The sequence below is a fragment of the Lytechinus pictus genome, chromosome 11 (assembly GCF_037042905.1).
Source record: "Lytechinus pictus isolate F3 Inbred chromosome 11, Lp3.0, whole genome shotgun sequence".
NCBI classification, from domain to species: Eukaryota; Metazoa; Echinodermata; class Echinoidea; order Temnopleuroida; family Toxopneustidae; genus Lytechinus; species Lytechinus pictus.
Window position 1 is genome coordinate 11,913,239 of NC_087255.1, and position 19,924 is coordinate 11,933,162.

Below are 19,924 nucleotides of genomic sequence, written 5' to 3' on the forward strand. Positions count from 1 at the left end.
AATAGAATCTGGCCTAGATATATCTGCATACATGTTATCACTTTTGAATTTCTTTACATTGGAATTGAAAATAAAGACTTGAAGTTGAACCATGTAAGGTGGCTCAGTGGTAGAGCGTCCACCTCATGAACGAGAGATCGTAGGTTCAATCCTTGGCTGGGTCATATCAAAGACTTATAAAAATGGGACCTTCTACTTAGGTGTCCACATTTAGATAGGAGAAGGGTAATAATAACATATTATATTATGCAGGGCCCGCAGGTAAAGCAGTTTCCTAACTGAAGTAGCTACCTTGGGTAAATAAAACATTATTATTATTATTTATTCTGAACCCTAGCTTACCTGTAATGCTTCTGCTGTGACGGTAGAGACCATGTAAGATCAAGTGTGTGTTCATCTTGAACTGGTATAACTGAAACATGATAAAATAATAATAATAATAGAACTTGGTCTTATATAGCACTTTTCATGAAATCCGTATCAAAGCGCTTTTCAATGTAGAAAATTTGAATATACAAACAAAAGATAATTAGAAATTACATATTAAACATATGAAAACTTCAAGGTCACTGTATAGGGAGCACTGGCGGATCCATGGGGGGGGGGGGGCCAAAGCCGGGCCGTGACCCCCCCCCCTTTGACAAGCACAATTAAAATTTGTAAAGTAAAAATGCAGTCGAAACAGAAGTGTGCCCCCCCCCCCCTTTTTTTAAAGTGAAAACCTTTTTTTTTTTGCTTGTCAAATTAGAAAAATGTGCCCCCCTTGGAAAATCCTGGATTCGTCCCTGATAGCTAGCTATGTTGAATATGCTTTTTTCATGAGATAAGTCTTTAAATTGGATCTGATTAATATGCTCTTGGGGATAGAGCGAAGGGAAGCTGAAAGAGCATTCCAGAGGTGTGGGGTAAAGCTAGAAAAGGACCTTTCACCCAAAAAAATTTAGTTTCTGCTTTTTTGACAATTAAGAAATTCTGATCAAGATAGAGTTGATCTTGAACTAGTATAACTAATACATGATAGATTGATAATACTATTGATAACCACATTGCTGAAAATCAATAACAATTACTGAAGAAGATATAAAGACCAAGTGAGATAAACCGATGGCTTAAATATTCACATCTGAATGATATGCACCTTAAGACCCAAATAATCAACAAAATGAACAGCAATAATACTGCTGAACTGGTATAAGGCCAAAAAAAAAAATTATGTACCCTTGTCTGACAGACCGTAAAATGCGAAAAACAGGGCCAATATTTTTTTGGGGGGAAGCAGACCCAAAATATACAAATGCAATTTTGGGGGAGAAAATGTCAGAGTTGCATTCAACTCAATGGATAAACTTAATAAATAATCACATGAATGATATCCTTTGTGCAACACAGCAGTGAAGGTAATAACAAAAAATATTGACCGACTGACCCCCGATTTGGGGCTAATATGAAAACAAATTTCAGGACTAACTGAAAGATGATTGAATACTGATGAAATACATGATGAAATTGTAAATGTGTTCAACATCATCTGTTCTATGGATAAAGAATGTTTCATGCCAAAGATTAAAGCCTCTAAAATTGACTGCTTCATATAGAAAAGCAAAACTTTCAAATGTCATGATTTTGTTATTTCACATATGATCCTTATGAAATTGGTATTCTTGCATCATTTTTCTCTACTTATTAAAAGAAAAACAAGGTTTTGTAGTTAACTTGGCCTTAGCCCTAAAAAGACTGAAGGGCGGGCCTAAAAGGCTCTCTTAACAATTTTTTTTGCTAAATCCATAACATGAAATGATTGCGCCATATGACTTTGTGATAAACGAAAAAATAGATACCTTAAGTAGGAGAAAAATATAGATCAAGCTTACCTTTGTAAAGCTTATGGAATTTCTCATGTTGAAAAGGCTGTCCACAAGAACTAAATGACGGCTTCTCTAAACCACTACAAAGGAATAAAGGGAAACATGTTTGGTAAGGCAAAAACCTGGCTTAAATTTAGATTACAATATCACAGGATAGTTACTACAAAACATGTGACTGGTTTTAAAAACATCAAAATATTAAAGTCTCGACTATCAGTAATACTAAATTTTGGATTTCTGTATAAAAACAACTTTTCTTCTTTGTCTACAGTTAATAAAACAATTAATTTGAATATCTTCCCACTTTTAACATTTGTGAATTTCAATTTCATGGCAACTTATTTTTTTTAATGCTTTATTAAAGAAATCAACAAAATTCTACATACCGTTCAAAGTACAATACATACATGTATGAACTACGATTGCTACGATAGGGAATTCTTAATTTGTTATTGAATTTTTGTATACAATGTACTTTGTAAATAATGTTTGAATATGCTTGTATGTATGTGTTTGCATTTGTCATGAATTATGTGAAACTTTGTGTTATGTTATTGTTAATAATTTCACATTCGGAATGATTGAATGATATGCTTCAAGAAGTTTTATCTACTTACTTGTTTGGTATATTGCTGAACGATTCCCTAACCCATTGCTCTAAATCATCCAAAGAATCTAGAACAAAAATAAAACATTTCCAACCAATAATAAATATTTAATCAAGATTTTGTGATAATGTACCAAATTATAATAGGGGATTGGGTGGAAGATGATTTTTCTTATAAAAACAAGTGTAATGCCTGCATTATGCAATTCAACATAGTAGCGGTGCTAACTTTGAAAACAACTAAATTAAGGACAAATAATTTTCAAAAAGAGAGAAAAAAAACCATTCATTTGAAAGTAAAATCAAAAGTTTGACCTCAAATGACCTTGACTAAGAAACTTGATATTAATTTCATATTATTTGTGATATGTAACAACCATCTCATATAAGTTTTTTTTTCAATTTGATTTAATATCTTTAAATATTAGACAAAATACAAATTCTTATCCAAGTTAAATGATCTGAACATGATATTTACCCTTTACCAAGTAACCTGAATTTACACTTATCTAAATTCTTACATTTGTTAACCATTATATCCAAGTTTGAAATAATTTCAGTCCTACGTGAGTTACAATTTCAACATTCTCTTGAAAATTTGAAACTTCATATTTTTGTTAAATTGTTTTAAGTTGATATCACTTCGTTGACCCTGAGGAATATTGTTTTGGGGGATAGTGATTCTAGTTGTTACAGGAGGAATCAATTAGTTTTTTAATGGCCATATTTTTTTTTTCAATCGAAAAGTTTGCTTTTTGTCTCCCAGGCACAGGTGACACCAAACAAACAAAATAATAATAATGAAGAAAAAGAAGAGGAGAAGAAGGAGGAGAAGGGGGAGAAGAAGGAGAAGGGGGAGGAGGAGGAGAAGGAGGACAAGGAGAAGAAGAACAAGAAGAAGGAGGAGAAGAAGAAGAAGGAGAAGGAGATGAAGAAGAAGAAGAAGGAGGAGGAGAAGAAGGTGAAGGAGGAGAAGGAGAAGGTGAAGGAGGAGAAGGAGAAGAAGAAGGAGGAGGAGGAGAAGAAGAAGGAGGAGGAGGAGATAGAGAAGGAAAAGGAGACAGAGAAAGAAAAGGAGAAGAAATAATAATACAAATAACAATAACAATAATGAATTCATAAATTTACCTTTTGATTGGACTACCAGCGTCATGTAATGTGAAGAGTACATCTCTTTCCTGAACTGCTTAAGCCTCTCATGTACGTTGATATTCTTTGCTGCAGGATCAACCTTCAAGGATTTAGAGTTACCTAGATTTTATAATTCATCATAATAGATAGATAGTTGTTGAATTCGGTCAAAATTGGAATATATGTATTAAGTCAGTCAAAGCGTGTATGTAGTAGTATTTTATTCAGGGGAGCGTTACAAAAAAGGAGTTGACAAACATTTTATCTGACATATCCTGTTTTATCAAAACAGTTACCATAGTAATCTTGCTTCTCAGCCAATTAAAATCAAGGAAAGTTGCCAGATCCGACAACTTGACGGATAAAACTGTTGATGAAATGCTCTCCAAGTTTTAGGTCCTTAACAAGAGGGGCAGCCGGGAATTTCTGATCTTGCAGCTTAATCATATGGTTGGCAATTATAATAAACTTCTTCAATATATACTGCTGGGCTGTGGAAATGTGAAGCCCCCAGAACATAATACATGATCCATTGTGAAACAATTTTCAAAGAAATTATCATAGCACATGATAGGAACTTTCCAACCTATAAAATCTGAACAATCATAAGTCTGAATAGTGGTATGAATATTAAAACCAAATATTCAACTTGATTTCAAACCCTGTAAGAATAGAAGCAAATAAATTCCAATTCGTAATGACGTCATATTGGCTGCGTCTTGAAGCCGATTTGGACTTAACTCAGACCACAAGGCTTGCAGCAAATTGGAATTTTGCTTTAGTATTCCTTGCATTATGGCGAACTTCATATAAAATGATTTTACTTCACTGAACTTTTAAATTTTAAATCAAAGTGCAATTTTCTAAAAATCATGTCGTAGTTGGAGAGTGTGGTGAGTGCTGGGCATTGGATTTCAGGGATGTATAGAGTATTATGACCCCATTCTAATTACCATCCTAAAACTAGTTTACTGGAAACTAGTACTTTAGTGGAAACTAGTTTAATGTGTAATGAGAACGGTCAAAGCAGTCTTGGAAGCGATCTTCCAAACCGGTTCGGAAAACCACCTCGCGATGTAATTTTCAAGATCGCTTTGCCTTGTTAAACCGGTTTTAGTGTAAGTGAGGACACGACCGTCCTTCAGGAAGCGATCTTCGCACATGTTGTGTGTAGAATGCCTACGCTGCGGTTTCAAATTTCGCACGAAACTGAGAGCGTATCAATAGCAACAAGATCGCTGAGAGTGAAGCGACCGCTAAGTGGTTTTGAAAACCACTTTCGTGTGATCAAGTGGGAACGCTAGCAAAGCGATCTTCCAAACTGGTTTCCTGAACCGGTTTCCAGTAAACTAGTTTTAGAAAGTATAATGAGAACGGTGTCTTTGACTCACCCCAGGTGAACTTTCCCATTGGATGTCCTTCCTTACAGAAAACACTCATCATCTGCTGTTTACGATGATAGTCATTCTGAACACTCATCTGAAATTCTGAAGACAAAAAAAAGGGAATATTAATCCATGATACCTTTTACTCACTTCATCTCTTCTGGAATTTTACTTATTCGTATTAAAACATAATGTGTGTTTCTGCATTTACATTGTATGATTTGTGTGTGTTATGGACAAATAAATGATGATGATGATAATAATAATTATAATCAAAATGGTAAATATACAACTACTACTAATAATAATAATTTTGATTTTATTATTAATAACATTAATAAAGGATTATGGCTTTTATCACCATTCATTATCAATAATTTAAATAATAAATTTCTACATTCATAACGGGATGTGAAAAAGACAGGGTATTTAACAAAATACGTGTTGCTTCGTGGCCTGAAATTGCATCCATCTATTTGCCAATACTTGATAAATGGTAGGCCTATATGTAAGTTTTCTTGAACATTAGGAGCTTTATCCTTTCCAAACCATTATGAAAATTCAAAATCTTAACCTGGTTGAGTTTTTGATGATGATTCAATAACATGTTCAAGGTCCACTGACAATTCTCCATATTGCCTATAGCTGTCCGAATCTGGCTGCCAGTGGTGCTTTAATTTTTTATGAAGCATAATTATATATCGCACCGAGCCATGAAATCGGGAGTGTACGTCCAAATAGCAAATGATCAGATAGGGGAATTGCAGGTTGATTTAATATCGCTTGATATCGGATATATGCGATATGGAGCATTGCTTTCACTGGTCATCGAAGTGCAGAAAACCACCCCAAATAATCTGCATTATCTTCTCTGTATAAAAATATTAGATTATCGTATGCCCAGAGATGCCATCCTGATCAAGAACATTTCAGTGTTTTAAAGGCTGAAAATCAGTATTTTGGTAAGAAAATCAGTATCTTCACAGAAATACCATAGGACAGTACATAAACTGAAACTTTAGAAATCGGTAATTTGCATGAAACCAGCAGTAATCTTTCTCATTTTTCAGTAATAATTACTGAAAACCAGTACTACTTGGCAGCTCTGTATGCTATCACAATGAAAATTAAAAAAACACCCAAGGAAAATAAAAGAGGCAAACATGATAATTATGAGGATATATTTACCACTATCAACAGCTTCCAACTCTCTGTCGGTCGAATCTTGCTTTAGAAGGGGCTCTGTAAAGAACTGAGCAAACCTGTCCAATCCTTCTCGAAAATGCTTCTTCTGAATCTCAAACTGAAAAACAGTCTGCACGAGATGGAAATATATATTTCTTAAGTGATTTTGAATTGCGTTTTGATAGCTAAAGTCTGTCCAGGGCCCTGTTGCATAAAAGCTACTATTATATGGTAACTTTGCCATCCAATGGTAACTACCATGGTAACCAATCAAAATCATGGATTCCAGACAAGTTACCATTGGATGGCAAAGTTACCATAACGGTCACTGTTATGCAGCGGGGCCTTGGTCAATATTAGCATTTTCTCACTCAGCGACAAATGGAGCATTCAACGACATACTACCCACCACTGATGGTATACACACACCACACCCCACCCCTGATTGAACCTACATGATAGTATACAAACACTACCCCACCCCTGATAGCGTAATACCTAGCCTACCCCTGATAACACCTTCCCCCAACCCTGATATTACCCTACCCATGAAAGCATACATACCACACCCCACCCCAGATTACCCCTACCTGATAGTATACAAACCCTACCCCACCCCTGATAGCGGAATACCTAATCTACCCCTGATAACACCTTCCCCCAACCCTGATAGTACCCTACCCATGAAAGCATACATATCTCACCCTACCACTGATGGCATACATACCTTAACCCAACCCCCGATAGTACCGGACAGCATACATACCTTATCAAATCCTGTTGCGGCATTATCGCTTCCTCCATGCTTCTGGATGAACGCATCAAAGGAGTTTTCACAAGGATACTTCGCACTCCCCATAAACACCACTGAAAATAAAACCAAAAAACTCTTGTGAGATTGGACTCATCTCACAAAATGTCGAGGGGAGGGGGGGCTGAAAGCAGCCCCTTCACCCGTCCGAGTTAAAATTAATGAACATAGTAGCTTATGAAAAAGCACTGTTTAAAAATGTATGTTTTTATTCAAAGTATTTACCATTTCTTGAAAGGTCATCAATCTCTCAGGTACAAAAATCCTAATCAGGGGCCCATTTCACAAAGGACTTACAACTTGTAACTTTGCTATTATGGCAACTACCATGGCAACAGGGCTCAGCAACCAATCAAAATAAAGGTTACCACAGTAGTTGCCAAATGGCAAAGTCACAAAAATTGTTACTCTTTATGAAACAGGCCCCAGAAGTTTTAAATTACTCATATTATTTTAAGGTTGGTCATTTTGATTGTTAGGTTGTAATCATGTTCTACTGATCATGACGATTGCAAGGTTGCGACTTACTGTGTTCAAGAAAATGAGCAAAGCCTGGAATATCATCAGGGTCACTGAAGCTTCCAATACCGACACACAAAGCTGCTGCTGCCTGTCAACAAGAAAACATTGGTTCATGTACAAAGAACAGATATGGGTGGTGTTTCATAATGCTGTCTTTAGTTATGCACAATTATATGCACAACTGCAATATATTCTTAGGTGCTTAGTCAGCTACATATGATTACAATGTAGCACAAAAATCAAAGGTAAAGTCGTGCATAATTTTAAGCTTTGTGAAACTGCCCCCTTTAAAAAAAAGGGAAAACCGATATCAATGTATGAGCTGTGTATCATGAAGATCAGAAAGTTTCATACTGTAGTATCCATGGGAAGATTACAAAAATATCTGAGCCATTAACTGAACAATATCGGGTTGATTAGACATTAACTTTCACTTCTTGTAATGGTCGATTTGATTAATCTGTGAGATGAGTAATTTTGTTAGTTAAACAATGGAGAAAACACGAGAGTTCCAATTAAAAAAGTAACAATCTAAATGTCTCCTATTGTAATATTCATTGGGAGATTTTAAATAGGGAAAACCTGAGCGATACCTTAAGATACCAAAGATGTGATTCTTCTAAAGGCAGTTTTTAATTTTCTCCTGTGGTGATATGTTGCCAGAATATCTAATTTCAACCTATCCAACACATCTTATTCAATTCTTTTTTCTTGTTCATTTTTTGTTTAATATCAATTTTAATGACTTTGAATACCGTAAGTAACGGTCTATTAACCGCACCTTTTTCTCGGCGGGATAGAAGCAAAAGTCGGGGGTGCGGTTTATCCACGGTAGCCCGCCGTAACCCCTCCCGAACATGTAAGACGTCTGCCAGTTCACAACACATCGAGTGGCCGGGCGTAGCCGCCCAGGGCAATGTCATTTAGAGGGGTATGAGCCAGCTTATTTTTTTCTTTCTCGTTTGCTTTTCATAAGATACCATGTACACAACGCAACGAGAGAGACGGCACGAAGCCGTAAAAACAATTGGAAAAAATGCAAATTTCTTTGTTTCTTGAACCTTCCTGTAATCCCGTATCCAAAATTTATGCTAAGACATCGAATGCTAGACAAATTCTGAAAGTGATTGTGAGGTTGTGATGCAAGAAATGTGAATGTTTCTTCCTCCTACGCTGGGAAAGACACATCATAATTTGATAAGATGTACTGCTGGTACCGTATCGTAGTTTGCAATGTAAGAACAGCAGTGCTGTGTGTGTGTACACTGTGACTGTGAGGTGAGTGAGTGTGTAAGTGGCCAATATTGTCGGGACTTTTCTTTCTTGCTAACATTTAGATGAATTGATCAAGAACAGCAGATTTCCGCGTACCGGTAATCTCTTTGGATATCTTGAAATCTTTAACTGAGTTTTTGTTTCTTTGTACCTCAAATATGCATGTAAATGTGAGAAGGATTTTTTTTTTTTTTTTTTTTTTTAGTCCAAAGTTGGGGGTACGGTTAATACACGGGTGCGGTTTATAGTCCGTTACTTACAGTAATTTTTCAAATCAGCTCACAATTCTCCTCTCTTATGTTGTTGAGGATCATTTATCAATTTTTAAACTTCTCACCATCTTTGACCGTTTGTTTTTATTCTTCCTTTGGGGTAACTCTTCTCCTTCCTCCTCGTCTCCCCCTTCTGGTTCCTCCTCTTCCTCCTCCTCCTCTTCTTCTTCGATCTCCTCATCATCTGTTCCACAAGATTCAACCTTCCTTCTCTTTAAGCTTTCATCTTCTCCATCTTCTGCCATCTCCTCATCTTCTGTTCCACAACATCCGACATTCCTTCTTTTTAAGTTTTGATCTTTATCTTCTGCCATCTCCTCCTCCTCCTCCAATCCTTGATCTTCTTCTCCATCACCGTCATCATCATTGTTGTCTACATCCTTTATCAGTAGAGCAGTCAGGCCATTCTCCAGTTTTACAACCCTAGTGTCAAGGATAAATTCAATGGCAAATTTCTAATCATTATCAATATTAAGGCAAAATGCAGAGAATTTTTTTAAAATACAAATTAAATTTTTTATTGATGGTGAAACTAGAATGAGTACCAGAGAATTAAGAGCACTTTCTTTTTAATCTGAATTCTTACAATTTAACTGCCATAACAGTTTTGAAAAAAAAAATGAATATGGTGAGGAAGAAAAGAAAGACATTAAGAAGAGATAAAACTCAATCATTTTTTTTTGGGGGGGAGGGGGTGGGGAATTCTCAATAACTTGAAAGCAAGGTTATATCACAAAAATCGAAATGTGACTACTTCGCACAATTCCTAGTTGCATGCAGTTTAAAATACATCACCACTTTGGCCAGATAATTGATGTCTGTATCATATACATAAATGTTGATGGAAATTATCAATGACAAAGATTCAAAACTTATATTAAAAGCATCAGTGTGAAGGGGAAAAATATTTGTATCAGGCACTTGCTCACTGCAACCATCCTGCCTGTGGGGAATCTACAGGTAGGAATATGGTATGCCAATGCTGTACAGAGCACACACTTTAAAAATTCATTAAAATATCACTCTTGTGGCCAAAATTACTAATTTTCATACAGTTGCAATTTATTTTCATTAGTAAATTGGGAATAATTTTTGTATTCACCAGAGCGCTCAAAAACCTGAATATTTGGCATATTTTTGTGTACGCCCTCTATTGGTGGAAAGTACTAATATGGCAAGAAAATTTTCATTTTTCAATCTCTATTTTTAATTAGGAAAAAATAATTTAAAGAATCAAATTTACTTAAGAGCCAAGTTGATGAATAGCTGTAATGGAAACTGACAATGTAAAAAAAATTAAGAATTTGTCCCAAAGAAAAAGAGAAAATAAGCCAAACATTGCCAACCTTATCTTGCCACACGTACACAGTCATAGAGATGTAACAGAGAACAAGGTTATATCATAACCCACTCCTAGTACCAATGAGGTCCAAACATTAACATGTATGGACCTCTTAGACGACATTACCCAAATTATGGGTTGGACAAATGCTGTTCTGATTTCCAACCCAAGACTTTGGTAAATGTACGCATTAATACAAGTTGCAGTGTTAAGATATAACTTTTATTTGGTCGCATTTAATTTAGTAAGTTCTAAAAATAGTTGAAATTAAAATGGATTATTGTTAAACTTACATTTCAGGCCCTTTTTGTTGATTTTCGGTGAGCGTTCCACACACCTGCGACGAGTGATCAACTCCGAAGTGATACGCGTACTGGTCAGCTGATCGGTCAGGTGATCGGTTGGTTATCTTTTTGTCAGACGTTCATAATTTATGTTAAGCGTATCAATCTTCAGTATCTTGATTTCAAAGCATTAGTATTGCAGAGAAAAGTCATTATTGATTGGAATCAGTGGCGGAGGGGGGGGGGGTTGGGGTGAGCATTTCTGCCCCTTCCCCCTTTTGAGATTTATAGTAAACATTTTGGAATTAAATATGTTGTTAATACTAGTTATGTGCCCCCCCCCTCATGAGAATCACGTACAGCATTATTTGTAATGGGGATATTTTGTTCATATTCTTTTCTCTTTTTGGCCTTTTTTTTTGCTTGTCAAATTCAAAATTTTACTGGGAACAAATTAACAATATGACTTTCTATACATCACTTTTAGGGACAAACTTTTTTATGGGGGTGGGGGTTGGGGGCTTGCCAAATATAATCAATGGTGGAAAAAATGACCTTCTTTTTAGTGACAACTTTATAAAAAAATTGTCAAATTTTACGCGAGACAAAATGACCTTCGATCACTATTAGTTAAACACCATTTTCCGTTTTTTTTTTTTTGGGGGGGGGGGGGCTTGCCATATTTTACGTGGGACAAAATTACCTTCATTTTTTTAGTGACAATCTTTTTTTTCATTTGTCAAATTTTACGCGAGACAAAATTACCTTCGATCATTGCTATAGTTAAAACCTTTTTTTTTTTTTTTTTTTTTTTTTTGGGGGGAGGGGTTGCCAAATATCACGTGGACAAAATGACTTTCCCTTTTCTTATTTTTTTTTTTTGGGGGGGGCTTGCCGAATATTACGCGGACAAAATGACTTTCATTTTGAGTGACCATTTTTTTTTAACTTGTCAAACTTTACGCGAGACAATATAATGACCGTTTTTTTTTTTTTAGTAAGAACCTTTTTTGGGAGTTATCAAATTTTACTTGAGAAATTTCACCCCGCCCCCCCCCCTACTTAATTTGGAAAATCTTGGATGCGCCTCTATATAGTTTGAATCATAATGAAGATTAAGATCATGCGTATATATAGCTTACATCCACGGCAGAGGCGTAAACCGCCGGGGGCATGCAGGCTGGCCCTTGATCCCCGGTCCAGTGGATTTCACCAAAAAAAAACGGGATAAGAGAAAAGGAATGAAGGAAGGAAAAGAAAGAAAGAAAGAAAGAAAGAAAGAAAGACAGAAAGAAAGAAAGAAAGAAAGACAGAAAGAGAAAAGGAAGAGAAATAAAAGGCCATAAAAAAGCAAAAGGAAAGAAAAATGCATGCGAGAATAATTCCGAATGTTATGTCAAAATCTATTGCAAAATTGATATTTGTAATAAAAGTGACAAAGGTTTTGCTCGCTCGCCTCTTCATCTGGTAGGCGCGTAGCTAGGGGCGGTATCCCCCGAAAAGGTCCCTCCCCCATAAAAAATAAGGAGGGAAAAGAGAAAATAAAAAGCGAAATGAGAAAAGGGGGTGTATATAACTTAGTTTATAATTGTTTTTCCTTTTTTGGGGGGGAAGGGGTCAAAACATTAACGTTATGTTTTTCTATAAATAAGTCTAATTGCTAAATATCCAGAGTTATCGAGACCCACCTGCTGATATTGCACTGGGGGTACACGATGGAAGGGTTAGGCCCAGGGGCCCCCGAAAGTTCTACAACCAAGATAAAAAATAAATGAAGGGAATTAATGAAAAGAAAAGGAAAAGTGTAAGTTGTGATATCTATCTCAAATTTAGATTTGCACGAAAAGTTTTTTTCTCGCTTGCTTCACTCGCTTGGAACATATAAAGCAACTTTATTCCCACGCGCCATGTATGCCTACATTGGCCCTCTTTCTTTCTTTTATTTTATTTTTTTTTACTCATCACGCTACTGCCACACACGGGTTTGCCCTAATGATCGTGGACAATCATAAAAAATATCATTTTTCATACCATGTGACTGGGAAATTTTTGGCTCCACCCCCCCCCCCCCTCTCGATCCCTGTATCGATTTTGACTTGATAGGGGCCTATACCTGATGTAATTTGCTTCATTCAATATAAAATCATAACGGATAGAACGCCTTGAATACAGGCCAAACAGCCTAACGACATTGCCGTGTCACGTGACAACCAGTATTAAACGAGAATGTGCACAACCCTATGGCGACAAGATTAGCCGCAAAAGTTGAGCAAGCTCTGGACAAAAAGGCTTCAATACCCCAAGAAAAGACCAGGCGAGTACTATTTATACATTTTTTTCCATTAGTAATATCTAGAGTCTAATTTAAACATAGATTTCGTCATGGAGCTCCATGGTAAGATCTAGTAATTAAGTCCAACATTTGATTCGCGTGCACTCACTTTTTTAACACAGGAATTAATAGCCATGGTGCCTAGAGTGTCATAACCTTGTTCATTGAATGAGTGGTATATCAGCCAGGGTTGTATAGCTGTTCGGATGTTGTCAATAGGAATGATTCAGACAAATATGAAATTAAAGTTTGCATATACCTCGATATTTGGAGGGGTATTTTTCATTCTTTCAATTTTCATACTTTTTTTCCACTTGTTCACTGCAACCACCCTGCCTGTGGGGAATCTACAGGTAGGACTATGGCATGCCAATGCTGTACAGAGCACACACTTTAAAAAATCATTAAAATATCATTTTTGTGCCAAAATTACTAATTTCCATACAGTTGCAATTTATTTTTCATAAGTAACTTGGGAATAATTTTTGTATTCACTAGAGCGCTCAAAAACTTGAATTTTGGGCATATTTTTGTGTATGCCCTCTATTGCTGGAAAATAATATGGCAAGAAAATTTTCGTTTTTTAATCTCTATTTTTAATTAAGAAAAAAATAATTTAAAGAATCAAATTTACTTAAGGGCCAAGTTGTATGACAAATAGGTGTAATGGAAACTGTCAGTGTAAAAAAATCAAGCATTTGTCCCAAAGAAAAAGATAAAATAAGCCAAACATTGCCATCCTTATTTTGCCACACATGGAGATATAACTGAGAACAACTTATATCATAACCTTGTTCATTGAATGAGTGTTTTTTTCCTATTATCATTTTTTTACATGTATTTTTCTTTTCTTTCATTTTTTTTTCTTTTTTTATTCATTCTCAAACTTTCCTTTTTTTCCCTTTTACTTTTAGCATGTTTTTTTTTACTTTCCTTTTCTTTTTTTACTCTTTTTTTTCTTTCTTTGCTTTTCTTTTCCACTTCTTTTCTTTTAAGTTTTTTCTTTATTTTTATCCCTTTTTTTTCTTCATTATTTTATTGAGACTGAGTCTCTGAGATGAGATTTAGGTTAAAAATTCAATGGAATTAAAAATAAACAAATAATCTTTAAAAGCCTTGTTGCGTATATAATTTTATGAGAAGAGAATTAACCCCCCTTGGTCTTGGGCCAGTCGACTTCACAACAGTATCTAACACACACGGAAGTCAACAGGTGGGACACTACACTGCAGTCTGCAGCTAGTGAGTTAAACAGGCCAGGGTGGTATGCAAGTCCGTCAGAGTGGTAATTAAATAATTAAGAAAATAACTGTTAACATAATATCGGGCAGATATCAAATCAATACCGTTACCTGTAATCTTTCTTGTCATTTGGGCTTTTAATAACAGAATCGTTTCCAACGGCAGCGCACATGTCCATTTCGCTCGTCATACCGTCAATTCTGGCTTTATGGAACGCTAGAAAAGTATAGAGTGGGCTAGTCATAGAGATGTATACTATACATCTCTATGGGGCTAGTATAGCTCGAGAACGGATTCGGGGGCCGGGGCGGGGGCCAATGACATTTTTCGCGATGAATCTGCAGCATTTAAGGATCGAGCTGCGTCGTGTCATAATAATTTTTTTTGCAAGTCTCGCACAACTTTTAAGATCAATTTCACGACCCTCGCACTACTTTTCAGACCAATTTAATTTCACGACCCTTCTCGCGGGAAAGCACAGCGGCTCATTCCACACACCCTCACGCACACTTACCATCAAACACTTTTTCATTCTCTCACACACACACTCGCCATCTGATACTATGTTCATTTACACACACCATCCATACTCGTCGTCTAGCTCTCCCTCTCACACCCTCATCCACAGGGGCCGCGGAACCGGGGGGGGGGGGGGGGGCTGGGGGGCTTCAGCCCCCCCCCCCACTTTTTTTCCAAAACCGTGTACAAAAACTTAAAAATGACCATATGATTGTGATTTTTAGCATGGACAGCCCCCCCCCCCCCCCCCCACTTTGAAAACCGTTCCGCGGCCCCTGATCCACACCACCTATATTCTCTCTTTCTTTCTCATTCACACACGCCCTCACACACTCTCCCCCACACTCGACATCAAACACTTTCTCTCTTTCTACCACACACCCACATCATTTGTGCACACAATCCACGGTCACACTTGCATTCATAAATCATGCTCCCGTATACTTTTTAAAGGTCACGTGAACAAATTGGAACAAACAATAACTACAATAATGTCCACGAGTACTCTTTCTTTCTTCTCTCTAACTATATTTAATATATTACACACACACACGCACGCTCCTTACACAGCCCCATCCATCAACGTGCTATTTTTATTTAGTCATCCTCAATTGATTGTTCATGTTCCAGCATCTCAATTCTCCTTTTTTTTTAGGTCTATGTACAATAACTACATCTTTGAACAGCCTTTTCCTCGATCATGTGCTTTTTTTCTCTCTCTCTCTTGATGCATAAAATGAACAAAGACATAGAACTTTGTCAAACTTATCAAGAACACCCCCTTCCCCTTCCTCGGCTTCCACTGGCACACACGCACACCCTCACATACATATTCATCCCACATCTCTATTACAATATTTCAGCTCTTGAACAATACTTCCAATAGTAAAAAATCATTTAAATTTTCATACAATTTCATCTTGTCTGAATATTCCTTTTACGTATAATTAAAGGAGAATGAAACCCTTGAAACCAGCTGAATCCATATCAAAGAGAAAAATCAAAGAAACATATTGCTGAAAGTTTGAGGAAGATTGAATGAATAATAAGAAAGTTATGAGCATTTGAATGTCGAGATCACTAATGCCATGTAGATCCTCCCATTGGCAATGCAACCAAGATCTGTGATGTCACACACGTACAACTCCCTCATTACTTTAGTACTTATTTCACTTATATTCTCACTTTTATAGAGTCTATCACAAGGTGAGGTGTTCTCTTTATGAGAGGACAAGTACAGAGGTTTCACAACATTATATCATTGATGAATCGTTTGTCACATGATTAGAATGAGCAAAAAGAGATGTTTTGGGGTATATTTTCAGTGTCCAAAAGGGGAGAGTTGTTCATCTGTGACATCATAGATCTTGGTCACATTGCCAATAGGGGATCTCCATAGCATTAGTGATCTCGACATTCAAATGCTCATAACTTTCTTATTATTCATTCAATCTTCCTCAAACTTTCAACAATATGTTTCTTTGATTTTTCTCTTTGATATGGATTCAGCTGATTTCAAGGGTTTCATTCTCCTTTAAATTTTACACAAAAGACATGTGCAAATAGTGCAATATTTCATTTTTGGATGTACATTAGACACGATTGGGCATGAGGATTTGGGTTGATTTTTTTCCCCATAAGTATCAAGATAACTGGCAAGAAATTACATGCAGCTTGTATACTACGGAACACAAATAATGAGAAAAACACGATGATAAAATATAACATAGTTGAAAATCATTTTTATTATACTCGAAGTTAAATTAAAGTTGTATCCTTCAAAAGAAATAAAGTTACAAATGTGAAAAAATGACTGAATTTGAAACCAAAACAAACCTGCTTGAAAGACACAAGTCTAGTTTTTAACTAATTTCATTTTGACGTGCCTATATTTATGTGTACCAAAGCAATTTCAAACCATATTGAGAGCATATGCCCCTGAATCCTAAAAGATATAATAATAATGATACTGGATATTTAGAGGCGCTAAAAACAAAAAGTACCATAGCGCGTACAATGTATGAATAATAATAATTATAGAATATTCAAGATAAAAAGGGAAATTAATTATTGAGGAAAAAGGTATGTATTAAGTGCAGATTTGAAGCCAAGAACGCTGGAAGCATTTCTTATAAAGAGGGATAGCATCCAAGTCTTGGCAGCTGCTACAGCAAAACGTTTTTTTCGGCAGAGGAGAGTTTTGACAAGGGAATGCAAAGTCTGCATGTGTCAGTGATTGAACGAAGATTTCGAGAGGGTGTGTATAATTTGATGGTATTATTAAGATATTCAGGCGCTAATTGATTTAGAGATTTGTATACATATAAACAGACTTTAAACTGAATATATGCATACAATCATTGCCTAAATTGTTTTTATTTACCACACAATTTTTCTATACAAAAAGAAAAAAAAAACGAAGGATAATTCCGTGCTGTACTGAATTAACTAACTCGTGGAAACAAACTTCCTGAAAATGTTACAGCAGTACTGGGTGTAAATGTCAGCCAAAGAATTTTAAACTTATGGTCTTCTCAATATTAGCCAATATGAATCATATTTGCTTTTATGCTTAATTTTCACTTTTGTCAATTTTTAAACGTCGAAGTCACCTTTTAGAAAAATAAAATTATCGATGAACAGTCATACTCATTATAGGCCAAGTACATGATCAAAATAGAGTGGGTAACGTATAATTAAAAAATGACATTTACTATGTTTTAGAGCATTTATTTATTAAACACGTTACTTTGCCCAGTTAGGGACATATTCTTTACAACTGAATGTCCCGATGCATTAATCGTCAGATTGACATCCCTTTGAGTAACAGTAGGCATATGTCCACTCCCTGTAGAATGATTTAGAAAATTAATATAAATTAAAAGAATATGATGGCAACATCATATTTTCCTACATCGCATTCTCGAATTCTTTTACAACTTATAATCAATTGTATATAATCATGCATTAATTAATATTTCAAACACTCATATTTTTTGTATCATTAATAGCAACTCTTTATTATCAGGGAGGAATGAAACTTTGCTTAAAAGTAAAATGAAGAAGAGAATAAAAAGTTTCATGTACTTAATACGATAAAACACAATAAAATAGCGGGTGACATCATCGGTTCCCCCATTTCCATACTGGCCATGCAGATTTCATAAGATCAGAACTTTCTTATTTTTACAATATCTTTTTGCGTTAAAAATATTTTTATCTATTTATTAAATAAAATCTTATGGAATGGACTTTCCTTTCCAGAGTATTATGTAAGTGTTTGATATAAATCAATAATCATGATCAAACAAAGCCACAGACAAAAAACCCCAAATATTTCTTTGTTAAAATTTATATAGGTCTACACTGACACGAAAAGGAATGTTTTAAACACAATTGATATCCTGCATAAGAAAATTATGAAAAGGATACGCATGTCAGTAAATGAATTCTGGGAGCTCAAAGCGCGAGCTGAAATTTTTTTAGGTAAACAATTATTGTTGTTGTTGTTTGATTATTTTACAGCGCTCTCATTAAAAACAGAATATAGAAGCCATTCAATTTTTTTTATCTCACTTTCAATCTTCTTTTTTTTCATTAAATAAGGCCTTATGAGAAATTTCGCATGCGCACTCCTCATCGCTTTAATAGGCAAAATCTTGCCTATATAGTTCGGTACATTGAGTTAGACGTAAGAACTAGCTGGACATTTTCCACACTTTTTTGTGACCTAATTAAAAAGTTAATGCAGTCACTGTGTGCATTTTTTAAAATTATATTTAGACCTGAAAAGTAACATTTCAAGCATTTTTTGACATTGATACGAACATTTCTATTCGGATACGTTTGTCAGTAGATAACCAACCGAAATACATAACTTCGAAATATTTGGGGCTTGGCCTGATTTATCCTCCACCCTTTCATTTTAATATTTTAATTTATTTTGTTTTTATTATTATTATTATTATTATTATTATTTTTTTTTTTTGGGGGGGGCTTCTCCACCCCCCCTCTTCCCCGGTCTTACGCCCATGTATCTGCACAGAACCTACCTTGATTAGGCGGCGTATATTCTTCATGTATAGTAGGACCAGAATGCTCTTGGTAAGTGTCTTCGTATTTCTTCATTATATGATAGAGATGAGTCGAACCTTCCATCTTCTTAAGGCACTCCATAAATGACCCATAGGCTTTATCCCCTCTCGTCGGTATGATATCCAGAAGCGCTGATACTTTATCTCTTCGGGTTGTTTCAGCTTTGACTTTTTCAGCATCATGTCGTTTGATTATATCATCTGCTAGAAGGTGTGGCACTATATCACCTGCATCCAAATCGTTCAGAAGATCAGGAGTAACCTTCAGAAGAATCTCACGATGTTTCTTTGTCATAGACATGTTGCTGAAAAAAATATTTTGGTATAAATTGATACCGATAAACAAATTCAGGTATTGTCATGAATAGTGATTTACGGTTTTAAATAGGAATATCATAGGAGGAAAAAATATAGATTTAAAAAGAGCAGAGCTCAGAATATAGGACTTCACACAGAGAGTACACATGCATGCATATACTATTTGTGAATAATAAAATATCGTACTAGCAAATTATCTCAATGAGCAAACTGATTAGATCATAATTATCAGGTAAGAAAATTCGCAACAAGGTATCCGATTTCACATCAAGCAAGCGATAAATAATGGGCGTACATACGGAAATGTGTATAATTCTTCACGATGCTCAACTAAACTTGCCTCTTCCGACCCTGTTCCGACTGTCAAATCTAACAATATGATAAGGGAATTAATATGGCTGTTCAAAAGCTCAATACAGACAATAATGAATACGCATACTGATTCGGGGAATACCCAATACCACAATCAAAACAAATAAATGGAATCACATTTGTTTGCGGAGGAATAAACTGAAGCCATGAATAATGTCGCCGGCGATTTTCTTTTTCAGAAAAAAATGACTGAAATAAAAAGGTAAAAATAAACAATGAAATACATAATAATAATGATACAGGGGCCGCGGAAGCGGGTGGCTCGGGGGGGGGGGGGCTTCAGCCCCCCCCCCCATTTTTTTCCAAATTCGTGTACAAAAACCTAAAAATGACCATACGATTGTCATATTTTGCATGGTCAGCCCCCC

At 35.7% G+C, this 19,924-nt stretch overlaps 1 protein-coding gene and 1 long non-coding RNA gene across 2 annotated transcripts in view; both read right to left on the bottom strand.

Moving 5' to 3' along the window:
- Positions 1 to 14,480, bottom strand: part of LOC129271779 (nardilysin-like) — a 34,971-nt gene extending 20,491 nt beyond the window's left edge. The window contains exons 1-10 of the mRNA XM_064106761.1: positions 14,364 to 14,480; positions 9,119 to 9,476; positions 7,513 to 7,594; positions 6,940 to 7,040; positions 6,177 to 6,303; positions 4,995 to 5,090; positions 3,601 to 3,723; positions 2,483 to 2,540; positions 1,872 to 1,945; positions 343 to 412 (exon numbers count right to left, since the gene is read on the bottom strand). Coding sequence (XP_063962831.1) covers positions 343 to 412; positions 1,872 to 1,945; positions 2,483 to 2,540; positions 3,601 to 3,723; positions 4,995 to 5,090; positions 6,177 to 6,303; positions 6,940 to 7,040; positions 7,513 to 7,594; positions 9,119 to 9,476; positions 14,364 to 14,443 — 1,169 coding nt within the window. The 5' untranslated portion in view covers positions 14,444 to 14,480. The remainder of the gene's footprint in view (positions 1 to 342; positions 413 to 1,871; positions 1,946 to 2,482; positions 2,541 to 3,600; positions 3,724 to 4,994; positions 5,091 to 6,176; positions 6,304 to 6,939; positions 7,041 to 7,512; positions 7,595 to 9,118; positions 9,477 to 14,363) is intronic.
- Positions 14,481 to 16,494: 2,014 nt separating this feature from the next.
- LOC129283825 (uncharacterized) lies at positions 16,495 to 19,617 on the bottom strand. The gene is made up of 3 exons (XR_010295084.1): positions 19,484 to 19,617; positions 18,825 to 19,171; positions 16,495 to 17,620 (listed from the first exon to the last, which is right to left on the bottom strand). It is a non-coding gene; the product is annotated as an uncharacterized LOC129283825 (long non-coding RNA).
- Between the last annotated feature and the right edge of the window lie 307 nt (positions 19,618 to 19,924).